At 53.2% G+C, this 27791-nt stretch overlaps 1 protein-coding gene across 2 annotated transcripts; it reads left to right on the top strand.

Moving 5' to 3' along the window:
• Nucleotides 1–48: 48 nt before the first annotated feature.
• Nucleotides 49–25144, top strand: Sult4a1 (sulfotransferase family 4A member 1). Of its 2 annotated transcripts, none has more exons than XM_087899137.1 (7): nucleotides 49–263; nucleotides 8725–8855; nucleotides 10224–10304; nucleotides 10886–11012; nucleotides 14408–14502; nucleotides 20953–21091; nucleotides 22431–23625. In XM_087899137.1, the coding sequence occupies exons 1-7, from the start codon at nucleotides 95–97 to the stop codon at nucleotides 22529–22531; spliced, it is 843 nt and encodes a 280-aa protein (XP_087755263.1). In that variant the 5' UTR covers nucleotides 49–94; the 3' UTR covers nucleotides 22532–23625. The 2 variants fall into 2 exon arrangements, with proteins under 2 accessions (XP_087755263.1, XP_087755262.1); XM_087899136.1 differs by lacking the exon at nucleotides 22431–23625 and adding an exon at nucleotides 23652–25144 and having other exon boundaries at nucleotides 53–263.
• The last annotated feature ends 2647 nt before the right edge of the window (nucleotides 25145–27791 follow it).

Genomic DNA, 27791 nt, shown 5'->3' with positions numbered 1-27791 from the left:
GTGCGTGGGTGCGGCCATGACGTCATGCCCGCGGAGCCCCGCGCCGGCGCCGTGACGTCACGCCCTGGAGCTGCGGGCCGGGCCGGGCGGCGGCATGGCGGAGAGCGAAGCGGAGACCCCGGGCACCCCGGGCGAGTTCGAGAGCAAGTACTTCGAGTTCCATGGCGTGCGGCTGCCGCCCTTCTGCCGCGGGAAGATGGAGGACATCGCCGACTTCCCGGTGCGGCCCAGCGACGTGTGGATCGTCACCTACCCCAAGTCTGGTAAGTCGGGAACCCTGCACCGTGCCCGGTGCCCGCGCGGCTGTGTGACCTTGGGTAGGTCGCTCAACCTCTCTGTGCCCGAGTCCTGTCCGGCTCCCCCAGTGGTGCCGGCAGCGGGGGCGGCGGGCGCTCCTCCAGCGTGGGCTCTGTGGGGGATGGGACCGGCCTCTGCTGCCCCTGTATCCTTGTTTATGAGCTGCCTCTGTCACCAAGAGGGACCTGGCCACTCGGGTCCCCAGCAGCCACGCAAGGCAGAGCTTCTAGGTAGAGGCTCAGAGAGGGGAGGAGGCTTGTCCAAGGTCACACAGCTGGGTTGGGACCGGAGCCACCCAGCCACCCAGGCCTGGTGTAGAGGCAGCCAGGTGGTGCCTTTTCCGGGGTCTACGGCTCAGCAGACTTTCCCGTTTGCAGTGCCTGGAGAGCGCCCTTGTGACCGCCGTCCTGCAGGTTCAGGGTAGTTGAGAAGGTGGCTGGCCATCATGCTGCTGTATCTGAGCAGGCGGTTACAGGAGAAAAATGTAAGCAGTATGTCACCCAGGGTGGAGTCCCAACCCTTAGGGCAGCTGCCCAGCTTCCTCCCAGAGAGTGATGGACACTCTCAGGGCAGGGGTATGGGTGCAAAGGCCCCGGGGTCAAGTCCTGATGCAGGCACTGACCCACCGCTAGGCAGACAGCTTGCTGGGATGTCTCGGAGAAGGCCTGGCAGGAGACAGGCAGGTCCCACTGAGATTTGAACCACCCCGTAGCCCTCATCTCAGCCCTAGGCCCCTGCTGGGTCTCGGGTAGGATCTACTTTCAGAGAACTCTCTGTAAGTCGCCATGGCGTGCGCTCCACAGCTGGTTTTGGGGCTGTACTTGGTATTGTCTCTTTTGGGCCAGCGCCTGGGATGAACCCTGTAGCCTTATGCTCGGTGCCTGCTCTGCCACTCGGCTGTGCTCCTAGAGGCTGGTACTTAAGCAGGGCTCGTGGCTGTACTGTCCTGCCTCAAAGAATATGGATGTGCACACGGGTAAAGAAAGGTCCCTGGACTTAGTTGTGGGAGACTTGGTTCCCAGAGCCCCTAGTACCTGGGGGTGTGGCTGGGGTTGTAGAGTAGCTGCTGGGGGAGGGGGACAGAGGCGTGAGTTATTGGAAGGGACTGAGGGAGTGGCCGGGCTGGAGGCCCAACTGTGAACTTTGGGAGCTGGTGGTGTTAGAGAAACACAGTTCTGGGGTCTGGTGGGTTCTGAGGAGCTTTCTGGACATCGCAGGGAAAAAGGAGATGGGACACTCATGCGTGTGAGTGTGTGATGCGTGCATGCGTGCGTGCATGTGTGTGTGTGTTTATAATTTTGGGACAGGGTCTGTGTACCCCAAGCTGACTTGAATTTTCATCCTTTCTGCTTCAGCCTTCCCAGTGCTGGGATTGTTGGGGTGCACTATCCTTATCACCCCACAGGGTACCAGGGTTTTTTTTTTTTTTTGCATGTGTTGTTGTTGTTGTTTGAGACAGGTATCAGGTAGCACAGGCTGCCCTTGCTATGTAGCTGAGGCTAGCCTTGAACTCCTGATCCTCCTGCGTCAGCCTCTCACATACTGGGTTCCAGGAGCCCTCCCAGCCACCACTGGCTGGATGCTGGTTTTCTGGGCAGCAGACTCCCATGTTGTGTGGAACATGTACTGAGTACCGAGAAGCACAGGCCAGAGCTGGGATAAAAGCATCAACTCCTTCCCCAGTGTTGAGACCCCAGCGGGGGCTCAGGGATTCGGTTTGTGCCCTCCCCACTACACCCTGCGAAGCTGCCTTCCCGAAACTGTCAGTCCTGTGGCCTGGTGGCTCTTGGTGTATCTATTCCTTTGCCCCATCCACTCCCTGTCCCTCCCTCCTCAAGGCCACCATGTTAGAGCACAGATGAGCTAGGGAGAGCCAGGATCCAACACCAGGGCTCTGGGGCAGCGGACCAACTCTGGCTCCTAAGCTTCTCCTCGTACCTTTGAGTAGGGCAGGGTGGAGCGGGGCACAGAGCAGGTGAAGACAGTGGTGTGACTGACTGGTTCCAGGCTGAGGTGGGTGAACCCCCCGGGCTCAAGCCTTTCTGGGCCCTCATCCACTCTCTCTCTTTACTCTTCTTTCTAGAAGTCAGGTGATCAGCCCTGGGTCACTGTGGGGTCAGTGCCAATGCCGTGCCCAGAGTGTCTTGTGAGTGATAGCATTGGGGTCACCCACCACACCTCCCAGAGAGAAGTCTCCCTCAGGGGTGAGCCTGGCAGCCCCCTCCCCCACCCTCCTGACACTTCCTGGTTCTAGTGACTTCCAGGGCTGGAAGTCTGGTCCTGTCCCCGGGCCTGGGGTCCTGGAAAGTGACCTTCCATTCATCAGTTAGGGGAGTGACCTCAGTTGGGAGAGGGTGGGAATCAGAACTAGAGAAAGGCAGCCTCTGTGGGCTTCTACCCAGCCTCTGGGGCCCTTGGAGAGACAAGGTGGGCAGATCACAGGCCCCTTGCCTCTGGGAGAGAGGCAGGAGTCACTGGCAGTTCTTCTCCGTGCTTGGGGGCTATTGTTATTGTCCTTTAACCTGTGCCTCCCTAGGGAAGAACTGGCTCAGGACTGAGGTCAGGCACCTTCCTGCACCAAGGGACCATCCACCTCAGCATCTGGAGCCCCCAGCGGCCGAAGAAGAGGATCTGCTAAGGAAGGCGGGTAGTGAGGACCTGGCTTTGATCTTAGTTAGGGAACCAATCCCAGTCTGTCTAAGCTGGACTGGGAACCAGTTCATGTACCTGCAGAGTGCCCAGGTTTGCTCCAGGTGGGCATAACCGAGCCATGCTTCTCCCATCTCCTCCTGGCTTTGGGATGAACAGCCCAGCCTGGGGAGGCCACCACAGTGGTGGAGAGGCAGAGAACAGCCAGAAGTCTGTGTTGGCCACAGTGGGTCACGTGATTCTGCAAGGGTGACAGCTGCACCCAGTGCCTTCCGTGCCTTCGTGTGGTCTCCGGTGGCCCCCCTTGTCCTTAGCTCCTTCTTTAGGGTCACCTGCCTGATGATTCCTGGAGTGAGTTCTTTGAGGGGTGCATGGTGCACCCCACCAGTCCTGCACTCTACCAACAGCTGTAGGGCTGCATCTGCTACCTCCTGGGCAGCAGGGTCTCCTCCACCTGAGTGAGCACCCACTCAGAGAGTTGCAGGTCCAGGAGATTGGCACTGTAAGGAAACCGAAGCCCAGAGGAGTGGTTGGTGTCTTTCCTTCGTTCCTCGAGTCACTGGAGGACCAGACTGGGCATCCTTGTGTGTTTTCTTTTGTGATTAAAAACACTCTGAGTAAAGTAACCTGGAGGGGAAAGCGTTTATTTGGCTTATAGTTCAGGTCCCAATCTATCATTGTGGGAGGTCAGGACAGGAGTCCAACACAGGAGCCCGCTGGCAGGAACCATGGAGGAATACCTCTTGCCGGCTCACTCCCATTCATGCTTTTTAGCTAGTTTTCTTAAACAGCCCAGGATCACTTACCTAGGGATGGTGCTGCCCACAGTGGGCAGGGTGGGGCCCCATGTCAAGACCATCCTTCACAGATAAGACCACAGGGCAGTGTGAGCTGGGCAGCCCTTCAGTCGAGACCTCAGCTGCCTATAGGCTTTGTTAACAACTGAAGTAAATTAGGGACAAAGCTCCAGGTTTGGGGGGTTTCTGTAGTGTGGCAAGGTGTTGGGATCCAGTGCAGCACAGCCATGTGGTGTTGTCTCAGAAGGAGCAAGTCATACTTGGTGACTGGCTCTGCTACTTCCTCCTGGTGCCCAGTGGGGTTCTGGCAACTGAAAGGATGCCCAGTGGGTTTGGAACCATCTTCCTATCTCTCAGGCTGAGGGGAAGCTGAGCTTCCGCATCATAGGTGGGGTACATCCCAGAGTTGTCTGGTGCCATCTCACCTTGCTCCAGTCACCAGCTGGGGGAAGAGAGGTCTTCAGCAGATAGCCGGGTGGGTGATCCGTGGGGCTGATGGAACACAATGCAGCCAGAGCTCTCCCTGTTCTAGGAGTGATGGGCAGTAGACAGTCTAGAAGATCAGGCTTGATTGGGCAGGCAACGGTTGAAGATGAGGAGGGTAGTTCCCATTGCAGAGCCCTGGGAATCGTGAGATGGTCATCCCATGGGGTGTCTTTGGGGTTGCCAACTCCAAAAAACTGTGGATGTGGGGATGCGGGCTCAGGCCTTGTTATCCGTGGGGGTCAAGTGGAAGGTGTACTCTGAGAAGTGAGGTTCCTGATCTCACCTGTCTTTGACAGGATCCTCCCCACCTCCCCAAAGCCCCATACCAGAGGTTGGAGGTACCCATCTTTGGGGCCACAGACACCAAAGACCTGACCAGTGGGATAGTAGAGACCCATAGGGTCTAGAAATGACAGCTCTTTGCTGGGGAAGTAGATAGGCTGGGCAGCTTGTGTTCTGTTAGATTGACTGTGTTTGCCTACCTGTCCTTGTCTCTGTCTCTGTCTCTCTTTCTCAGGTCTGCTTCTGTCTCTGTCTCCCTTCCCCCACATCTCACATGTACGCACACCTGGGTCCCACCCCTTAGCTGCTTTCACCTCCCACTCCCACCTGGCAGGGTCCCAGCTCATATCGAGAGGCTTCCTGTAGGATAGCAGAAACACACAAACCCTTAAGTGCAGGAAGAAGATGCTGAGAAGTGTCCCCAAGTGTCCCCTCCCATGCCGTGATGGCTTCTGTCCTCAGAGAGTGAGGGCGAGGCCATCTCAGAAGAAGCAGCCTGGAGGAGAGATTGTCGGGAGTACTTTGGGCTCTGGAAAGTCCTGGGAGGGAACGCCTAAGAGCTGGGATAGTAACTGTTGGGCTGTGGGGTCTAGCTGAGGAAATAACCATGAAGGAGGAGAAAAGATTAATAAAACAAAGCTAGATAGTAGGAAGATAAGTGAGTTCCAGGGTCTTCCATGCATCTTGATCTAGGACTCAGAGTGCTGTCAGCCAGCACCGGGCCTTGATGATTTGCCACTCAGCGTTGGCTGTGTCAGCGAAGTGAGCCGTGGATGGCGAGCTGTGGATGATGGCGTTGGTCCACTAACACACAGAGCCCATGGAGAGTCTGGCCGTGTTCCCAAGTGACAGCTGTTTTCCCTGCAGATTGTGTCTGTTGGGGTACAGCAGGCTGGTGGCTCAGGGGTTCCCTCTTCTAGGCAGCATGGGAGGCCCCATCTTCTTTTGTGTATTTCAGAGTGTCCCATCGTCTCTGCTCCGCCCTGCTGCTCTTGTTCCCAGGGACCTGTAGAGGTTTGGCTTCAGCCCCTGGTCCTGCTCTGTCCCTCTGCCCTTGGTGACACACGGGGAGACTGGCATTTCTATACCCTGTTCCTGAGGCCCCGTTGGTGACTAGGAGACCCACACAGGCTGTCCAGGACATCCCATCCTATGAGCTTGTGGCTGGGTGCCCATGTGACATGAAGCTGCGTCGTGTCCTCATGCGTGACCATCCCAGCTGGGGAATGACCACAGTCTACGTACTCAAAATTGCTCAGCTACTGAGCAGCCTTGACCTGAGCAGGTCACTCACTTGCTAGCCCTTCCTGTGTCTCCGAAGGGAGGTTTAGTTTTTTTGTTTTTGTTTTTTTTTTTTAATATAATAGCTTTACTTATTGCAGAGAATTTCTTACGTGTATAAAATGTATTTTGGTCATACTCATCTGATTTCCATATGCCCCTGAGCCCCTCCATCCCTTCTCTTCCCAGTCTCATGGCTTATAAAAACAGTAACAACCACCTGCTGAGTCTGTTGCCCGTGTGTGCATGCGTGGCTGGCAGGTGAATGACTGCTTTGGCTCTCACGGGTGGTGTTCCTAGCGTGAATACATAGCAGAGGGAAGGGTGAGCTTGTGGATGGAGGTATTTTGAAATACAGCTCAGGTCTGTTTAGAGCATGGGCCTATGTGGGCTGAAGTCAGGAAGGGGTACATTAAAAATAGACCATAAAGATGGCCCAAGACGAGGCCAGTGTGGTCTACAAGAGCTAGTTCCAGGACGGGCTCCAAAGCTACAGAGAAACCCTGTCTCAGGAAAGGAAAAAAAAAAAAGATGGCCCAGGAGAGATTCATGTCAGGGCCTTTCTGAGAAGCTAACTGCTTACCAGGAGATACCAGCAGGCTTGCTTCACCAGGGTCTGTGGCCTTGGCACTTTCTGGCCTTCCAGCCTCATTTGTGTGTGTGTGTGTGTGTGTGTGTGTGTGTGTGTGTGTGTGTGTGTGAGAGAGAGAGAGAGAGAGAGAGAGAGAGAGAGAGAGAGAGAGAGAGACTGAGACCTTCCTTTTCCAGCTACGGCCTAGGACCCTCCGTGTGTGACCACTGCACACTGTGTTACTGAACAACTACTGTGTTACTGTGCTCTGGCCACTTCTTCCCCGGTGGATTTTTTATTTTGGTTTTTTGAGACAGGGTTTCTCTGTGTAGCTTTGGAGCCTGTCCTGGAACCCACTCTTTAGCCCAGGAGGTCTTGGATTCACAGAGATCTACCTGCCTCTGCCTCCTTAGTGCTGGGATTAAAGACATGCGCCACCACTGCCCAGCCTCCCTGGTGGATTTGTTTACTGCTGCCTCCACTGCCCCTTGTCCAGCCTGCCTGCTCAGCGTGTGAACTGTGTCTAGGTGGCAGGGCCTTGAAGGATGGATGGACTACCGAAACAAATTGATTTTCTGGCTAGAGCTCCGATCAGGTCACGGGTGTGCGGCTCCTGGGCTGTTGGCACAACAGGACTAACATGAAGGACAGAGCAGCCGATGACAGGCCTTTGCTGAGGGGTGACATTCGAATAGACATATAAAGGAAGGAGGTCGGGAGAAAGGGCTCTTACAGGGGAGCTACCCCCGCTGGCCTGGTGGGATGTATGCATTATCCATAAGATGTGGCTTGCTGTGGATGGGGCTGCATGAGGCCACCTAGGAAAGGCCAGAGAGGAAGAACCAGCCACAGGGACCAAAGCCCTGTGAAGGGACAGTGTATTCAGCTGTGTTCCTCTTCTTTGAGTTCATGGGAGGTTGGCCTAGCTTTCTGGGTAGTACCTGGTCCCATGCCCTGGGAACTGGAGGGCACAGGGCCTGGGCACGGGCTGGAGAACTGCAGACATGTCTGCCTGCCTCCTTTGGCTCCCGGCTGACTGTTGACTGGCTGGCCTTCCTGGCCCTGGGACCCCAGCTCAGACTGTGTGCCCAGCAGAGCCCAGGCGGCATGGTGCTCATGACTCACGCACAGCGATTGGAATGCAGTGGGTGCTGCCAGGCTTAGCGTGGTGGGAGTGCAGTGAGGGTACAGATGGCAGCGTGGTCTGTGAGTGATCCTAGGGCTTCTGAGAAGACAGGCTTTGTGGCTGGAAACACTGTATCCATACCAGAGGCTGCGTTCATGAGGAGAGGGAAGGTGAGGCTGGACTTTGGTGCCTGGGCCTTGCTGTGAACCATGGGAAGTAGCTGAGGTCGGAGACAGTGGGCCTGGGTCTGAGGAGAGGGTTAATTCCCAAATCTAGCAGGGGACCAATCTGTGCCATGCTATTCTGGGGAGATGGGGTTTAATCACAGGTCCTTAGCCATGTGGGCCACTGTCCTCTGGTGGGTTCCTGTCTGCATTGCATGACTCATGGTGTGGGCTCAGTTCTGGCCTTGACCTTGGCCATCTCCTGCTGTCTTAGGGAGCAGTTGGCATAGAACAGGCTGCTGTAGGCTGAGGTGGTTTCTGTTTCTGCGTGAACCTAGCTTCCACACGCCTCCCAAGAGGTGCAGTAAGTGATGGGAGGTGCTGGACCACCTCTGCGGCTCTGAGTGAGTGACCATTTCACGTGGTCCCTGCTCTCGTTTCTTACAGCTCATTTTGCAAAGGATTAGCCAGAGTCTCACCATGGTGGTGCTGATGATCCTGGGTCCTCTCCACGTTGGGTATTACGTGTTCATGTTTCCTTACCACTGTGTCCCCTTGTGTGATCACCAGTGTGTTGTCAGGGCTTGTGTGTTTCATGAGTGACAAAGCCGGGAATGATCTGGAATGTGCCTATTGGCTTGTTTCCCTCGGTGTGTTCCAGGAGCATGAATGGCGTGTGTGCTTAGTTCAGTAGTCACTGGGCAGATGAAGGAATCAGTTGCGGGGGCTGAGGCCACACCCTCCCCTCTGAGCTTGGTCACTCATGAATCCAATGGAAAGTTCAGCTCCTGGAAGCCTCCGTTGAGAGTGGTCCCTACCATGGTCTGTGAGTGGCAGGTACATCCTGCTTGCTTTCCCAGCTGTCCTGCCCCAATGCATGCTGAGGAAAGCTACAGTCTGGGCCCTGGCAACTGTGGTGGGCTGAGGCCTTACGCTCAGTCTGGGGCTCTCTCTGGGTCCTTCTGTGGGGTTCCTCTTGCTCACTGTACTCCTCAATGTAGCAGGAGTTTCATTGACGGTAAAGCTGGCCCAGTGGCTTCTGTGAGCACCCTTTTCTACCTCTCTGCCCAGGTACAAGCTTGCTGCAGGAGGTGGTCTACCTGGTGAGCCAGGGCGCCGACCCTGACGAGATTGGCCTGATGAACATTGATGAACAGTTGCCAGTGCTGGAGTACCCACAGCCGGGTCTGGACATCATCAAGGTACCCATGGGACCCCTTCCTCCACAGTTACACCTGCCCAGTGACAGTGGCTTCTCAGGGGACTCATGGGTGCTCATGGCAACAGCTGAGGGCCTCCAGGAAGTTCTAACTAGCCAGGAGGGAGAAATTGATGGGTCTGAGTCCTTAACTCAACCTGAGTCCTTAAGTAAGGACCCTGGGACAATCAGGTACAAGTGACTGATGTCAGTGTCAGGGAGTCTGAGAGGTGACCATGTGATTGGTCATTGGCTGAGGGACTGCCAGTAGGGAAGAAGGCCTCTGCTCCCTCATCTGTCAAGGGAGCTGGGGTGGACATGTTTGAATAAAGTCCATGGTCTCAAAAATGAAATTAGCTAGGTGTGATGGCTTCTACCTACTGCCCCAGAACTGGGCTGGCTGAGACAGGAGGAGCACATGAGTTTGAGGCCAACCTGGGCTGAATGATGAGATCGAGCCTGGCTCAACAGTAAGAGGCTTTGTGTATTCTGCCCCTTAGAGGTATCTAGACCTTTCTTTTAATTCTATCCCCTGCTGCCCTTGTAGTTCAGGCCTTGCAACCCTTGCCTCTGCCTGCTTTTCTGCTAGACGAGCCCTCAGAGTCTGTCCCCTAGAGGCTTGTCCACATGTCATGGCAGCAGATTTCCTCCTGCTCTTGGTCGGATCTGGGCCTGGCGCCCGCACATTGCCCTCCTGTCTGTAGTCTGTGCCGGGTCACACTGGGAGTGTGAAGTGTCTCTGCTCTAAGAGCCCCCACGAGCTGACAGTTCCCACCTCCGGACAGGAAGTCGTGATGGTTGCAGAGCTGGGGACAGTGAGTCAGGAGGCAGCAGGCGTCTGAGGAGTTTTCAGAAGGAAGAGAAGAGCAGAGGGCTGAATGGACACCAAGACTCATGGTCCAAGGGGAAGCTGACAGGATGAGGACCTCTGAGCAGAGGGATGGGGGAAAGCTACTGTCCGTGATCCTCCAGGCTGCTGTGAGGTCAGAGTGGAGGGTAGCTGGAAGCTGTAAAGTTAGACAACCCCATGTTCTTACAGGCACTATTCTACGCCTGTGTTTTCTGTTTCTGCTGCCCCGCAGACCCTTCTTCATTCTCAGCCACCCAAACCAAATCCCTATGACCGTAAGGAGTCACCCCTCAGGCTGGGGACTGGGATTCTCATTACAGTTCTTTGGGATCCAGCCGCTTGTGAGTCATGTCCAGATGGCTCAAGTGGGTAGCTGGTTAGAGCATGTACTAAGTCCTGCTTGGTCAGAATCCTCCCAGAGCAGTTGGAAAGGCCCTGGGAGGGAAGGAATGTGTGTGTGCATGCATGTGCACACATGTTCACACACGTATGTGAATATGACAGCCGTATCTCTCTCTGTAGGAACTGACATCTCCCCGCCTCATCAAGAGTCACCTCCCCTACCGCTTCCTGCCCTCTGACCTCCACAATGGGGACTCCAAGGTAATCTATCTGCATTTCTCATCCTCCACTTCCTCATTAAGAATCCTAGGCTTAGCTGGGTGGGGGTGGCGCATGCCTTTAATCCTAGCATTTGGGAGGTAGAGACAGGTGGATTTATGTGAATTTGAGGCCAGCCTGGGCTACAGATCAAGTTCCAGGACAAGCAGCAAACCTACATAGGGAAACCCTGCCTTGAAACACCCCCCTCCCCAAAGAAAAAGAATCCTAGGCTTCTGAACCATGGCAGATGCCTCTACCTCTGACCTAGGGTCCCTCTTGGATCATGTCTCTAGTGCTTTCTCCATGCTTACCAGGGTGTGAGGGGTGTTCTCTTACATTGGAGGATGGTGCTTCGTGTTCTTGTCTCTGTCCTCATTCATAAAGTTCCAGACCACCAGCCCTCACCAGGGCATCTGTCTCCTACTGATTACAGTGGTGCCCAGGTAAAGTAGTACAGTAAGATAGTCACATGTTTATCCTGCATACTCAGCCCATGGACCAGCGCACATCCATGCTGGGAACGAGCAAGAGGACCCCTGGCCAGGAGGAGCGGGGGTGACCCATTCTTCTGCTACCCATAGGTCATCTACATGGCTCGCAACCCCAAGGACCTGGTTGTCTCTTACTATCAATTCCACCGCTCGCTGAGGACCATGAGCTACCGAGGCACCTTCCAGGAGTTCTGTCGGCGGTTCATGAACGATAAATGTAAGCGCCAGCAGGGGTGAGCTCTGACCTTATAAATACCAGCCGGTGCTGGGGGTTCCTGGAAGGTACAGCATGGGACGGCACCTCGCCTGCACCTCTGGGAGCCCGCTGTGCAGATGGGGCTTGTGTTATTACCACATGGCGGAGGTGGCGAGGCTAGGGAGCTGTGGATCTTAGAGGTGGCATGCAGCAGTGCAGATTCTGGGACTTCCGAGTCCTGCGCCCCCCCCCCCCTCTACCACCCTGAGGCTTCTCCAGATACTCACCTGCCCTTCCTGCCTGGGTTCTTAACGAGGCGAGGTGAGGCGAGAATGAAAGCTGTGAACTCAGAGGCCCGGAGGATCCCCGAGGATCTCAGTGCTGTGAATGGTGAAGGCTGCTGTTGGGTGTGACTCATGCGGGAGGGTTGGACTTCAGAGACCAGGTAGTGACAGGGAGCAGCACACTTAGGGAGCAGGGTGTGCTGGACTGAATGCTGTCCTGACCCAGAAGGATCAGGACCTGGCCACCCCACCCTGCTGGTCTTCCAGGAAGTCAGGGATTATAGGAGGAAGCAGCCCCATCTCCCATCTCTGTCTTTCTTCACCCTGCAGGCCACCTGTCTCCTTGGAGCCATTGTAGCAGTTCCTCTTTGGCTGTATTCCCACCTGCCCCCTATCACCCCTATATCTCTGAGTCTTGTGGCCGCAAGGGACTGTGTGATGTGTACCCAGCCATAGGAAAGTTTATGTCACAGTTTCATTAGTTCACACTGAGACGGTTCTAGCCCTGGGCTCATCGGGGGTCCTGCGGTTCTAGCCCTGGGCTCATCGGGGGTCCTGCAGGGAGGCTGTGAGGCAAGATGAGAATAGAGTTTGTCAGAGTGAAGCCTCAAGTACAGCAGGCTCCAGGGTGGCCTCCAGGAGCTCCCTACTAAGGCAGTGGTGCAGACAAGGTCCCGCAGAGTGGACTGGACTGCAGCAGGCACATTGGACTTGCCTGTAGTTGGAAACCCACAGGAGCCAGAGGCCTCCAGTGGTCTGTTTCCTCCTGTTAGACATGATTTCAGTTGTGCCCCGTGTCCAGGGCTGGGTCACATGTGTGGTGGGAAATGGCAGCACCTGTTCCCCAGGGTCCCTGAGCCTGCTGCAGGCCCTGCCCAGCTTTTTTCCCTGTGCAGTATTGGGATGCCCCTTGCATCCTTCCAGGTGTTTGAACAGCTCCCTTCTGGCTCACAGCATCGTACCTTCTATTCCTGGCATCCATTCTTGTCTCACAGGTGTGTGGGAACAGCACCGTAGTGACAACAAGAGTCTGCCACATTCAGCCTGGTGTACTCTCAACCAGAGCTGTTAACGTCTGTCCTAACACGGGTTTCCCTGTTCACAGTGTGAAGTCCCAGAGGTCAAGGCCATGCGCTCTGACCTGCATCCTTCTCAAAGTGTGTGACTGTGGGTACTCATGCCCCTTCCTCTACTCCTAGCCACTCAGTGACCACAACATGGTAGCCTTTCCTCCTTGCCCAAGGTTCAAATAAAGTGATTGCTAAGAGAAGGATCATTCATAAAAAACCTTATTTTCTAGCAAGCATGGTGGCACAGGAAAGTAATCCCAGCTGCTTGGGGACTGAGGCAGAAAGTGGGCAGTTTTAGGACCTGCCTGGGCTATAGAGTGAATTCAAGGGTAGCCTGCTCAACTTAGTGAGACCTTGTCTCAAAATGAAAGCTAGGAAGAAGGCTGGAGATTCAAGCATGCTTGCCTAGCTTGTCAGGCCCTGGGCTTAATGTCCCCAGTACTGATCAGAGCAGAGGACAGAACAAAGTAGCAGGCACTGTGAGGAAGGATTGGCATGTTGGTGGCCTGAGACCCCAGGGATGAGGTTAAAGGATGCCCAGGTCAAGTGACATGCTGTGTGAAACCTCTGGACAGGGTCACTGATGCAGTATGGTGGCACTCTATGGACAATCTCCCTATGGCACAAGAACATGGGGAACAGTCTGTGGACAAAGTCTCTTGGCAGATTCTGTGTTGTCTGTGGACAGACACTGACCCGTGCAGTGTGAAGAGTATCCCAGAGGTGATCTCTTACTAGGCGGGGGCTGTGTTGAGCTATAATAGCCTGCAGGCCTTGGGTCTGCAGGCTTCATGATCTCAGCAGGGTGAAGTGCAGAGAGAAGCAGGGGGTCATGGCAGGGCCCCTTCTCTGGAGGCTTAACTCCCATCAGCACACATGCATTTCTTTCCTCTGTGGTCCCAGGTACAGAGGCAATGGGGTACTCCTTGGTATCCTTGGTAGCAGTCAGCATGCCTTAACTTTGTTTATGGTCCTGGCTGGCCTTCCTTGTACAGCATTTTGTGACCCAATGGGGCCAAGACCATTTGGAAGTCCTGTGCCTTCTCTGGGAGTGAAGTGCCCTCCCCTTTTAAATTTTTACTAGGTTGCTTGCCTTCCTTCTGCCCCAGGACTTGATCTGCCTGGATTCAGCTTCAGTTGAACACATGGATCCAGATCAGCGTCCAGGCCCCATTGTGCCCTGCTCTGCCCCTGCCCTTTCCTGAGATTCAGCTCTGTGGACAGTGAGCAGATTTTCTAAGATGAGTTTGCAGAGGTCATCCAGGTGCATCGGAGTGGGGTGTGTGCCTGTGCAGGTTCACTGTGCCCCAGGATGTCCTTACCCAGGGAGTTTGTTTAAGCAGCCTGGAGAGTGGAGCCCCATTGCTAACCCTGTGTCTCAAATAGTTGGTCCCTTCCTGTTGCTCAGCAGGTTAGACGCTCTTACATAGTGTCTCGCAGAGTCCTGCCCGGGAACCCCCCTTTAAGTGGCATGAAGACCATCACAGGGCTGCACAGCTCAGTCAAAGAGATGGGTGCACATTGGAACTTGTCATGAGGAATGTGATATAGGCTACAGACTAGGCCGAGTCTTCTCATGCCTGCTAAGGGCCCAGTCTTGATCAGGTGCTCTGACCAGGCAGGGCTGTGCCGAGGCATGTCTTGGTTGCTTGTGTGACAATGCAGGGCTCCTATCTGTCTTCAGATTGAAAATTTCACTGGGAATGCCTGGAGTCAATCAGAAGTCATGGAGCAGGGCCTTGTTCTGGAGTTATCTTAGAGCGCCTGCCTTCTCTGACCGTTGTTTTCGCCCATTGGCGCTAGTGTGCACACCACATCCTCAGAGCCCTTCTGCCTTATCAGGTCTTCAGGACATCCATGCTCGGGCTGGGTAGGGCTGACATAGTGTTAGCAGGAGCAGGAGCGGGGAGGGCCTTTGATGGTTTCTTCCTTCTAGGAGACCCTGCAGTTTCCTTCACAGCACCTGGGCAGGAGCAAGGCATTCCGTGGGGTGGGGGAGACAGGAGGGAAGATCGCCTGCACAGTTCCCTCTCCAACTGTGCCCCTTTCCCTGTTTCCACAGTGGGCTATGGCTCCTGGTTTGAGCATGTTCAGGAATTCTGGGAACATCGTATGGACGCAAATGTGCTTTTCCTCAAGTATGAAGACATGCACCGGGTGAGTAGCTGGGGAGATACTGCCTAGCATGCTGAGGGACACTGTCCATGGTGCTGGAGCTGTCCGTGGTGCTAGAACCCGCTGGTGCTAGAACCAAGTGGAGGCATGGCCTGGTTATGCAGAGCCAGAAGGCCTCAGAGGGTGGCTTGGGATCTGCACATTTTTTCCATGCCTAGGGATGCATGTGGGCCCAGAGAAGTCTTGGACTCAAGTCCCTGGTCCAGCGCATGGCCTCTGTCTGGACAGGTTGGTTTCCAGGACAAGTTCCAGATTGGCTCACTGTGGTGTGATGTGGAAAGCCAAGAAACAAACCTGAGCAAGAGAAGCAGGACCTTTGCCACTCCCATGTGCTGTCTCAGTACTGTCACCTTGGTGACCGTTTGAGGCAGTGTGCTGGAGTAGCCATGTCCCTTTGCCTTCTGTGTCCACTTTTGGGATGGTTGTGACCTTGTGAGTTAGCCTGTGGTGCCCCCTTCCTGTCACTACTGGGTGTTCAAGGAAGGAGGTTAGCATTGGCAGGTACAGAGCAAAGTCTGGCTCTGCAGTGCTCTCCTAGGTGTGGTTACAGACACGGGGAACGCTCAGTGTGTGAATATATTGAGTATCATGATAGCTGCGTCCTATCCCAGGATCTCCACTGCCATGCGTGGGTGTACTGATATTTCTCTGTGTCTGTCTGTCTCTGTCTGCCTCTCGGGCTTTTGGTAAGATAGAGTTTCTCTGTGTATCTTTGGGTTTTGAAACTCGTTCTGTAGACCAAGCTGTTCTTGAACTCAGAGATCCACCAGCTTCTGCCTTCCGGGTGCTAGGATTAAAGGTGTGCACTACCATCACTCTGGTTTCTTTCTTAAAATTGGCCAAGAGCAAACCTGACCTTGATCTCTTTCCCTCTCAGTGCCTTACCTTATCTTCACTTCACTGCAAACCCTTCCCCTCCTATCTCAAGCCTCTTGTCCCACCACTTCCATGCTGTCATGGTCCTCAGTGATCCCCTACTTTGCTATGAAGCGATGGTGGTTGTGTTCCTGTTACCTAGCCTTTTAATGACATGAGCCTTCCCTTCCTTATCTGGCTGCCAAGAAACCACCCTCATCTCTCCTCACCCCCTTCTCTCAGATTCATTTTGTATTTGTATGTTTTTATCCTGAATGTATGTATGTGCACCCTGTGCCTGCCCGTGCCCATAAAGGTCAGAAGAATGTATTGCATCTCTTGGAACTGGAGTTAGAAATGGTGGTGAGCCACCATGTGTGTGCTGGAAGCCAAACTTGGGTCCTCTGCAAGAGAACCAAGTGCTTTTAACCGCTGAGCTGTCTGTCCAGCTCCTCATCCTGCATCCCTTGCCGTTAGTGCCTCTCCTAACTGCAGATGACCACATGCCACAGGCCTCAGTCCTGGCCTTGTCTGTCATCTTTTCTCCCGTTCAATCCCCTGCAGTCTCACTCATTTGCCAGGTTAGGAGCGCTGCCGCCACCATGTACAGAGCTGTCTATGGATGTCCCAAGACACATGTCTGTGTGGTTGTCCAAGGGAGACTGAAGACTCAGGGCACCCAAGCCAGCCTCTGGCACTGTCCCTCATGGCCTCAGCAGTCCCTCTACCTTCCAGTGTTGCTCAGGTGGAATTCTCTTATTTCTCTCGTGTCTCTTTTACACTGTGTGTCTGTGTCCCAAGTTTCATTGGCTCCATCCCTAAAGCCTCACACTTCCTCAACCATTTGTGCTCAGATATGCCTGGTTTTCTGTCCGTGTCTGCATCTCTCCATCCTGTTACAGAGGCATAATCCCGGACTTGACTTCTGGCTCCCTTCCCAGCCTATCCATCAAGTCCTCATCATAGCAGCTGTGCCTACTGGTGCTAAAATGCATTACCACTTCTCATGTCACAGCCCATGCCGCTGTGGGCAATCGTCAGAGCTCCGCAGTGCTCCCTGGTCCCTGGATACACTACCCCCACCACCACCTTGTTGTTGCTTGAGCCTGCCCCTCCAGCTTGTGTTTCAGGCCTGTGCATTTGCTCTGCCCATCTAGAATGTTCTTCCGAGACCCACATAGGTTGCCCTCTCACCACTTTCTCATCTGCTCATAGGCCACCTTGTCAGTGACTGTCCTGCCGCTCCTTTGGATGTGTGTTCATGTGTTCAGATTAACAGCATGTGTCAGGCCATTGCTCTCTGAGTTATAGAATGACCTGCAGGGTGGAGACACCTATCCCCCTTTCCACAAGAAGACCAGGAGTGCCACAAGGCACTGAGAGTCAAAAGCCTGTGCAGGCCCTTGCTGGAGCAGGGAAAGCTGCTTCTTCTCATTGCAGTTCCTAAAAGTACACAGGCCTTGGGCTGCAGGGAGCCAGGCTCAAATGTCTTCTGGACATTCTGAACCAGGCAGACCGGGACAAAGCCACACTGACCACTGTGTTTGGAGGAAGGTGATGGTTAGTGGGAGGGACTGGGACAGAGGTCAGACAGACTGGAGGTGGTGTTAGAGAGGGACACAGCCCTGTGTGGGCTTGAACATGACTTCGGATATCTGGTCAGGAACACGGTGAGGTCTCTGGGTGGCTTATGAAGGGACCCTGGTGCTGATGGCTCCTGAGCACAGAGAAGAACGGAGCAGAGGTTGTGCTGGTGTGGTGTCCACCGCCTCCTCGCACCCTGTCCTAGGTGTTCTTGCTGCAGTGACTCTAGGCTGGGCTTGTGCATTTAGGGCCCATGAGTACCAGAACACATGTTGCAGGGGAAGCAGAGGGACGGCTTGTGCCATAGAGTTTGTCCTCACAGAGGGTGCCCACCGCTTGGTAGGGCCCAGCTGTTCTGCTGAGAAAACTTAGGGGATACAATAGGCACCAGGCAGACAACCTCACTGGCTACTCATGGCTGAGAATCTCAGGGTGGCGACCCCACACCCATGGGGAGATTCCAGGTAGCCTGGAGGCCCAAGTGTACAGAAAACCACAGGAGGATGAGTGTATTTCAGCTCGTACTTTCAGAGGATTCTGTCCATGGTCTGATTTGATTCTGACCCTGTAGTGGGGTAGGGGCATGCTGCAGGGGTCGATTACGTCACGGAGATCGGGAAGCCAAGAGGGGCCAGAGGCTGGAGGTTCCTCTCAAAGGCCCACCCCTGGTGACTATTTCTTCTAGCTAGGTCAGGCCTCCTAAGATTTCTATTGCTTCCAAAAACAGTCCCGCCAGCTTGGGACCAAGCTCCAGCACCTGGGTCTGTGGGGGACCTTTTAATCAAACACACAGCTATTGTCCGCATTTTTTAATATTTATTTATTTATTTATTTATTTATTTATTTATTATGTATACAATATTCTGTCCACGTGTATGCCTGCAGGCCAGAAGAGGGCACCAGACCCCATTACAGATGGTTGTGAGCCACCATGTGGTTGCTGGGAATTGAACTCAGGACCTTTGGAAGAGCAGGCAATGCTCTTAACACCTGAGCCATCTCTCCAGCCCCTATTGTCCGCATTTTAAAAGTCGTTTTATTTCTATTGTTTATTCTGTATATACATGTGGGTTTGAGCACATGAGTGTAGGTGTTTGTGGAGGCCAGAAGAGGGCACATTAGGTCCCCTGAAGCTGGAGTTAAAGGCAGTTGTGAGCTACCTGACGTGGGGACTGGGACTTGAACTGCAGTCCTCTGGAAGGGCAGTGTGTGTGCTTACTGACTGAGCCATCTCTCCAGCCTCTGCTTCCTACCTTCTAGGTTCCATCAGCATCACCCCAAAGACAAAGTTTATAACAGGTGCTTCCTGAGGGATACACTCAACCACATTCAGCCACTGAAGTCAGTTGCTTTAGTGTCTAATCAGCATTGTGGATTTTTCCAGAAACCTCACCTCTAGTTAGGAATATCTTTGATAGAGATTAGGGGCCTGAGATTAATTTTGCCTGTTTGTTTTTTCAAGACAGTGTTTTTTCCACGTAGCCCTGGCTGTCCAGAAACTCGTTCTGTAGACCAGGCTGGCCTCAAACTCACCGAGATCGCCTGCCTCTGCCTCCTGAGTGCTGGGATTAAAGGTGTGCACTGCCTTTTATTTTATGCGTAGGGGTGTTTTGACTGCGTCTATGTCTGTGTACCACATGCGTGCAGTACCCACAGGTTCCAAGAGTGTACCAGATCCCCTGGGACTGGAGTTAGGCAGTTGTGAGCCACCCTATGGGTGCTGGGAAATGAACCTGGGTCCTCTGGAAGAGCAGCAAGCTCTTTTTAACTTCTGAGCCATCCCTCCAGCCCCTAAGGTTACATTTTTAGGAACTCTTGTTCTCATTTTACTGTAGAAAACTGGCCATGAGTATCTGCATTTCCAGATTGTAGACTAGGTCTTGGTGTTACAGGCAGAGGTGGGTACTTTCCACAGTTCAGTTTTCTCTCTCTCTCTCTCTCTCTCTCTCTCTCTCTCTCTCTCTCTCTCTCTGTGTGTGTGTGTGTGTGTGTGTACTTGGGAGTATGTGTTTATGTGTGTGAGTGAGTGAAGGTTTGTGCACTGTACTATTGCACGGAGAATATGGAGGTAAGGTGACAATCTCTGGTTCTCACTTTCCACCTTTTGCTTGAGACAGGGTCCCTTGTTCTCTGTGGAGCATGCCAGGCTGGCTTGCCCATGAGCTTGCGGGGATTCTGTGGTGCCCACCTCTCTGTAGGAGCACTGGCACTGCAGATACATGTTACTACTGTATCCAGCTTTAATCAGGTTCTGGGATCTGAACTCAGGTCCTTACACTTGTATAGCAAATACTCTCTTCTCTGGGCTACTTCTCCAGCCCCCTACCTCCCGCTTACTGCTTCAGCTGCTTCACTGCCGCCAGTCCTGTCTTGGTGGCTCATGCCCAGGTGCCCCAGGTAAGCCCCCCTTCATCCTCACAGTCATCCTGAGGGGTAATCTCTTACTAATGAGGTTCCTGATAATGACAGGTGGCTGGTGAGCACTCTGGTCCATGGTTATGGGTGGGAAGTGCAGCTCAGAGGAGTGAGGTGTACAGTTAAGTTGGCCTGGTAACCATTTAACATGTGACCAGATGCAGAAGCCGTCCACCCTCCAAGGAGGGTGATGTGTGGATGCTGAGCCGCCTGGAGCCGTCCTGCAGAGCATCTCCGCCATCTGTCTCATCTCCTGCAGCCCTTTCCTTGGGTGATTTCTTTTGAGGGACAGTTTTATTTCTCTCGTTCTTCTACCCAGGGTTCTTAGGCGTGGGTTCTTCATTACTTTGTGCTTTCCCTTACACCTGTTGTTCACATAACCCACGATGTCATTCCTGTGCACGGGACTTGAGGACTATGTGTCCTTGGGAGACGTAGAACACCAGGATCAAGCCTGTGAGGTGGGTGGGTGGGTACTGCAGGAATCCATGGAGGAGCGGACACTTCCTCCACAGCCTGTTAAAGTTAAAAACATTAACTAACCAGTGTGCACCCCAACCTTCCACAGCTTTAGGGATTGACCTAACTGGGGTGCTGGGGAATGAAGAAACGACAGACACACATACAGAAAATCTGGGGTCGGGTGGGACATGCACTCTGATGGTGATGCACCACCAGCAGCCCGGAAACTCACTGGGTTTATTGTATACAGCTGGACAAGGAGGCAGGCTTAGTTAATGTTGGTAGTGGTCTCTGTAGGGATGCAGCCTCAGGACAGAAACATCCAGAAGGAGGGAGGAGGACTGTCCATATGTCAGTATCCACACATGGACCAGGGGGAGGCTTTGCTGTTCCCATGGATCTGAGGCATTGGGGATAACACACATTCAAATCAGAACTTCTTCCACTTCCCACGCCCGTATCTAGCTGGGACCTCCTGAGGCTTCAGGTGCTGAGTTCCTTCTTGAGAGGAAACACCCTCCACCATTTTCCTGATGTTTGACCAAGGCAGTTGCCAACAGGCTTTGAGGGACTTGGGAGTGATGGTTCAGGGATCCCACTAGGAATAGGAGGCGCCTCATTATTTCCTAGGGAGAACATGGCTGCTGTAGGGGACAGTGGTGTGTCCGCTCCAGCTGTGTTCTGCCTTCACCTGGCATTGTGGAGTCTATAAAGGTGTCCAGTGAACAACTTAATAGGACTTACTTTCCTCAGTCCACCTTCCAGTAGGTGAGGTGGGTGGAGCACTTGTGGGTGCAAGGATCCCAGAAACTGGGTGACAAAGGAATCTTGCCAGAGATGGATGTTCGTTGCGGTTGCTGTTTATAAATGAGCCACAGCTCTCGAGACCTTTTGCTTGTATCCCCACACCTCCCCACTCTTCCCAGAGCCATGGGTTCAAATCCAAGACTTGCAGGTTTTGAGGCGAGTGCCCCAGTCAGCATCACCTCCTGGCTAATTACCGAACTGGTCGCCTGAGTGCAGAGGAAAGAAGCCACGAGTGCGGTTTCCAGCTCAACCCTGCTCCCTGGATGCTGCCTCTGATGAACTGCTCTGCTGTCTGTCCTTGTCTTCCAGGACCTGGTGACCATGGTGGAGCAGCTGGCCAGATTCCTGGGTGTGTCCTGTGACAAGGCCCAGCTGGAATCGTTGACCGAGCATTGCCACCAGCTGGTGGACCAGTGTTGCAATGCGGAGGCCCTGCCTGTGGGCCGGGGTATGTGTCCCCTCCCTCCTCCCTGATCAGGTATTCCCTGTCTATCTAGGACTTTCTGGATGACTAATTTCTCTCTGGGCAGCAGCACTTGCTGACCAGTGCCTGTTGAGGGCATGGTGCTCCAGGAGTAGGGCATGCCCTGTCCGCTGGCACACATGGTGCCATAGTTCAAGGGGGCAGCAGCTGTTGGGGCTCGTTTAGGCTCTGGGTAAGATGTGTTCATGCGGAGCTCTTCCCACTGACTCAAGTAAAATACCCACAGAGCAGACACAGGGTAGGGCTGTGGTGCCAGGGTGTTTTACAGTACAGGCAGACCACTGACTTAGCAGTCTTCCTTCTGGTGGCTGTGACTCATGAGCTGGGGTGGATGGATGTCATGTGAGGAGATGTCCTTTTTCCTCCCTGACCCAGAGGATACTGGCCAAGTGAAGGGGGACTTCAGGGTTTTGAGTGGCAGAGATGACAAATGACCCAGGCTCAGGGCAGCCAAGCATGGGTAGTGAGAGTCAGGGCTCTGTGAAGGTGGCCCAGATGCAGATGGGACGCCTTAGGAACAGTTGGTGGGCAGGCAGACTTTGGGGACGATATTCCACACAGGAGTCACCGGGTCACTGTTGATGATATCCCAGAGCCCCTGAGTCAGTTTCCCTGCTCTGCAGGGTGTGTGTTAGCTCAGACACTCACATTCCAGGATGTCTCAGAACAGTGGCCATGTTCCATAAATCCTTTCCAGGTAAGTATGGTCTAGGCTTGAAGCCAGCCACCAGCAGTGTGATTTGGAAACTTTGAGAGGACCGGGAGCTATGAAGGAAGATCTTAGGATTTTGGGGAGGTGCCCAAGGTGGGGAGAGAATCCTGGCTCTGATTGCAGCCTGGCTGCCTCCAGGAATATGTCTTCTTTCAACTGTGGAGCGGCTATGGCTTCTGGACTTTTCTCTACATCCCAACTGCTGGGGGCCAAAGACAAGATGCTAAGGGTCAGGTGTACAGGGCCTTGCTAGAGAAGGCCTAACAACTGCTCCTCCAGAGTGCGGCTCACCGCCCTGCGTCCCTCATCCTGTCCCGTGTCTCCTGGCTGCATCATTTTCTCAGGCACTTATTGTTTTGAGTTTATTTGCCGTTCTTCAGTTTCGCTTTCATCAGATTTCGTTAACCCTGTCCGTGCCCACCTCCTCAGCCCCCTTTTGGTTTGCCTGTGATTGAGTGTGTGGTTTGTGCATACTGCGCCAGGTCCCGTGTGCTCTGCCGAGTGCCCACACACTCCTTCAGAGGTGTCTGCTCTGTCACCGTCGGCCTTGGTTTTGCTTTATTTCAGTTCTGTGGTTTTGTTTTCTTTTAGCACATTGCCTCTTTACTCAGAAGATCGCCTTGAGGTGGCGAGGATGCAGGGGCTCGGGGAGCCGGCTGCATTGCTTAGATTTGGTTCATGTCACAGCATAAATTGTCTTGATTCCAAATCCTAAACCAGGTGGGTGACTCCTCTGACAAGCTCTCAGCTGGGAAAAAAAATAACCGTGGAAAACTATATTTATAGTGTGGTTGGTCTAGAAGCTTCTAATTTGGTCCCTTTGGTATCGTTAGAGGGTGGCAAGAGCAATTTTATTTTTCTTTTTCAACACAGACAGATGATGTCTCATTACCAAAGAGAAAGCCCTGATATGTCAGGAGTTTTAGCCCAGCTACAGCAGGGCTGTGGCTGCAGATCTGAAGTCCTGCTGGGACAAATGCTGAGGCTGTTGTTGGAGATGCCAAGAGTTCTGACTTCAGATCTGCCCCCCTCCCCAAAATCTCACTTGTTTAAAAACACAAAGCCAAGATACCAGCCTCACCGCTCCTGTGGATGGGAGGTTTGGAATACAAACTCCTAATCCCATCCTCCCCGTGATGTTGGCCTGGTTCTGGGACAGCAGCTGGGGCTGTGGGGAGACTCCCTCTGGAGCTGCAGTACAGAATTTTTGTGTAGGGCACAGTTTGTATCCAGCCTGAAAAGTGAGCTTATGCCGTGGATGTTTCATTCATGTTAAGCCTTCTCCAACTTGATTTGAGTTTAGGCTTCTAGAATTCTCCACCCTTGATGACTTCCTACTGCCCCCCCCCTTTTTTTACCTTTTCACATTCTCCAGAGGCAACTATTGTGTCAACAGCCATTGGTGCTGTGGACCTGTGAGTCAAGGACTCCTCAGAGAACTGCCCTCAGCCCACAGTACTTCCTCTCTGGCAGGTTTATGGTGGAGACACCTGCTGTGGTAGGTTCCGGAGTCCGGAGCAAGAGATGAAGTCCCTCTTGGTCACAGGTGTGGTTCTGTGTGATGCTTGGCGCACAGTTGACAGAAGGTGGGAGTAGGAAAGCTTCCCTCCAGACTTAGGGACGTTGGCGCCTGTCAAGTCTCACCACAAACAAGACTCACGGTGGTCTAGCTCAGGTGGCCCATCCCACCCAGCAAGTCAAGTTTCAGAGGGGTCTAGGCCCAGATCTGGAAACTTCCAGATCCATTCCCAAGGCCTCCTTTTGTCCTGAAATTGGTGGATACAGCCAGCTCTACTCTGGTCTGTGTTGCAGGAAGAGTCGGGCTGTGGAAAGACATCTTCACCGTCTCCATGAACGAGAAGTTTGATCTAGTGTATAAACAGAAGATGGGGAAGTGTGACCTCACGTTTGACTTTTATTTATAATATCAGAAACCGCGAACTTGCATGCTCATGGTCCCCAGACGCTCTACTAGCTAAAAGTCCTGTTTGCGTTCATTTATTCCTTGCTGGACACACTCTGGAAGCTGCGTGGAAACGTGTGGCAGGGGACGAGCCCAGCGGAGAGAGCGAGGAGTGTGATGCTGTCTGTAGCATTTGAGTCTCCACGTGGTGGCCATGCCACATGCACAGGCAGCGGGAATGTCTGCCCTGTACCCCATGTTACTCACTGTATTTTATAGCGCTTTTCACTGGAAATCTAAATAAATATCCGTCAACCAAATGCAAGTCCATTTCCGTGGGCAAGCAGGAGCAGGCTGTGCCGGGATGGTAGGAAGCTCTCAGGGTTCACTGTAATTTTTGTACTCTTTTCTCTAGGCACAGCCACCCCACCTTGTTCTGAGATCAAAGGATGGGTTGGGATCACATGGGGGGGAGAGCTGGAGAGGTGGGTCTAGCCTGTGGTCTAGCCAGTCTTCCAAAACCATCCTGCCACCACGCCAGGGCCTGTCCCAGGTCGTTTTCAGAAACACCTCCAGCACACAGCTCTTGGAGCCTGGTACACAAGAGCCCAAGGGGAGGTCCGGGCAGGGAGCTGACCTGAGGCTGCAGAAGACATCTGAAGGCATTGATGGCGTGTCAAGAGTGCCTACAGACACAAGAATTGGTATCTGCTACAGCCTGCTCTTGTCCCCAGGGCAGTGACTGACACATTCCCACTGACAAGCGATACAATATGGCATGGTTCTAAAATTCCTAGTTGCTGTCATTTGCTTTCCTGCTGTGCCAAAGCGACTTAGGAGACCTAGTCTGCGGGTTTGATGTTCTCCATGCAGATAGGATTGGCAAGCCTACCCATCTGAGTGGGCACCTCGACCCTCAGAATGTCTGAGGGAGCAATGGTCCTATGTGTTACACACACACACACACACACACACACACACACACACACACACACACCTACCCCCGCTCTCTTCTGGCTCAAATTTGGCCCAAGTGATGGCCAGATGAGAGGTAGACCAGCAGATTCCTGCTGGGGACTAACTCGTTCTGTTCTTTATCAGGCTTGGAAGAGCCGGAGTGGTGGTGGGAGACTCTGGCTGTGGAAGGGGCCCGCAATGGGTGGTCTCTGAAGCAGGTCTGGTTGCAGCTGGCATTACCTCTGTCCAGGGAAAAGCTTGTGTGGGTCGGGTGCATGACTCTGAGGTGGGCATGGCAGCGCCTTTTCTGTGTGTCTGGGAAGGAAGGCTGCTTTCTGTGAAATTTTGTTTCTATTTTTCTATTTTTAGTACTGTATGGATGTTCTGGAGTCACACATGGTACTCTGTGCTTGCTTGCATCTTTAATAAAAGACACCTCCCTGCTTGTGTGGTGTGTATACTGGGTGGAGAAGGGTCCCTGAGCATTCTCCTCGAAGGAGTGTGAGCCCAACCCCTGCCCTATCCTATCCGAATGGCTACTGAGGGAAATAGCGTGGGGTGGGTTCTGATGAGGTAGAATTTGGTTGTTTTACCCCCATGCAAACTTCAGTGGGCTGAAACCCACCTACTATTTCAAGAACCTTTGACCTGGAAGTGAAAGGAAGGGTGAAGGGAGAAAGAAGAAATGGGGGAGAGATTTTGGTGTTCTGAGGATCTCTTCTGCCTGTGCAGTCTACCTGCCTCTGTCTCCATCCCAGGGGATGGTGGGGTGGAGACTCACCTGGTCCAACCCTTCCTGGCCACCTTCCCCAGTCCTATGTGGGTTGCGGGGGGCGGGGCAAGTCTGGACACCATTTCCTCTGTAGAGAGGGAAAGTCTATTGTGAAAGCAGATTCTGGCTAGTAATCTTGTGCCTAGAAGGGTCTGCCCTTAGTCATTCCCAAACTGGACACACATCAGGGAGTCCAGAGGATACAGAGGGATGGGCCCCTTTGCCTGCTCTACCTATAACCCTTTGACTTAGGCAGGGACCACCGTCCTGCTGTGTAGCAAGTGCTGTGCTAGGCAGCAAGAAGATGCAGCCTTACAGCTTTAGTTTTAGTCAGAAACGAGCCAAGGAGAGTTAGGGCTAGTTCAGGATCGGGATTGCAATTGTGGGCCATGGGCATTGAGGTGGCTACGTGGATAAAGCCTGTGCTGTTCAAACATGAAGATCTGAGTTCAAATCCCCAGCCGTGTGTGAATGCAGCCACCTGTAATTCCCATCACTTGGGAGGCAGAGGCAGGATTCACAGAACAAGCTATACTAGCCTGTACGGGTGGGTGAGATTTAGGCTCAGTGAGAGATTGCCATAATAAATAAGGTGGGAAGCAAGCAAAGAGAACTCTTGCTGTAAACCTCTAGTTTCCCAACAACAAGGACACTAAGAGAGACTTACATAGATCTATTCTACATGGGAAGTAGAAAAAAGACAAGATCTCCTGAGTAAATTGGGAGCATGGGGACCTTGGGGGAAGGTTGAAGGGGAGGGGAGAGACAGGGAAGGGAGCAGAGAAAAAAATGTAGAGCTCAATAAAGATCAAAAGAAAAACCTAGTCTTCATATGTACACATGCACCTGCACACATACACATCCCCCACCTCCAAAAAGATAGCTATTGCTGCCAGTGAGCTAGCATGGAGGACTTGGGCTTAGGAGGTTATGGGCGAGCAGAGCTGGTAGCCTCCAGGCATCCTGTACAGGAGCCGTTTGAGGTTAACCAGGCATCCACTCAACAAAATGCCTTCTAGATCATAGGAACTTGGGTTTTGAACTAACAGGAAGCCCGAGAAGGTTTAATCGGGAACATACTACCTTATTCCTGTTTTCTCTGGCTGTTGAGAGTTTCATGTGAGGGTAAAAGCCCCTCATCCCAGCTGTATTGCTCAGGCTACAGAGTCGGGCCTGAGTCTTAGAGGTTCCAAGCATTCCTGGAGGTCCCAGTTATTCCCCGACACGCCTCCTGCATCTGCTGTGGTGACAGGCACACAGAGTGATGGACAGGTGTCTTGAGTGCATTTAGAGAAGAGCCATGCTGGAGTGGAGCATTGAGGTGCGGAGCTGGGCTCCGGTAAGGAGCTGGACAAGCAGAGAAGGACGCACAGGCTAGGAGCTGTAGAACTCTTTATGTGGCCGGTCCCAGAGTTCAGGCCAGTGGTTGCCTGACTTGGATTCACAGAAGAAAATCCCAGAAAGCCTCTCGGGGAGCAGCAAAGAGTATTCACTTTCCTTTAGAACTGGAAGTTCAGAAGACTGCAGCCCTCCTGCTGAGGATCCCCGCGTCTCCTTTCCTGCCTCACCAGTTTGGTTGGTGTCCTGAAGCCTCTGGGAACTTAAAAGGCTTCCACACTTCAGAACCAGGCAACACCTCAGGTATCATGCCGGACTTGCTCACTCTGTGGAATAGTCCCTGTCACCAGGAGGGAGGCTGCTTTGGAAGCTGAGTAAAAGACCCAAGACCTTCCCGAGCCAGGCATAGAGTTACTCGCCTGTAAGTCATCAATAGGGAGACAGAAGCAGGAAGTTTGTGAATTCAAAGCCAGTCTGAGACTACAAACAAACAAACAAACAAACCCAAGGGGGATGGTAGTGACACATGCCTTTAATCCCAGCACTCAGGAGGCAGAGGCAGGCGGATCTCTGTGAGTTCGAGGCCAGCCTGGTCTACAGAGCGAGTTCCAGGACAGCCTCCAAAGCTACACAGAGAAACCCTGCCTCAAAAAGCTAACACCAAAGCAAACAGAAGAGAACCCAAACAAATGGCAAACCAAACAAGTTAACACTAAATCACAACAGGAGTAGTGGCTCCTGCGTAAAATGTGAGCAAGCAGGAGGCGGAGGCAGGAAGAGAAAGTTCAAGGCCTGTTTGGATGACAGTGAAACAAACACTTTTCTCCAAAGTCCAACATAAAAACTCAGAACTAAAAAGTAAAAGAAAACTCTCAGCTAGTATGCTCTCTGCCCATCCCCATGTTGCAGGTCAGTCAGCACCTCCTGGTGTCAATTCACCGCTTGGGTTTAGCATATTGGTTTTGTGGGGGCGGGGTAGGGC

The sequence above is a fragment of the Myodes glareolus genome, chromosome 19 (genome assembly GCF_982192425.1).
Source record: "Myodes glareolus chromosome 19, mMyoGla1.1, whole genome shotgun sequence".
Classification (NCBI taxonomy): domain Eukaryota; kingdom Metazoa; phylum Chordata; class Mammalia; order Rodentia; family Cricetidae; genus Myodes; species Myodes glareolus.
Note: the sequence above shows the minus strand (reverse complement) of the source record. Positions and strands in the feature narration are given on the sequence as shown.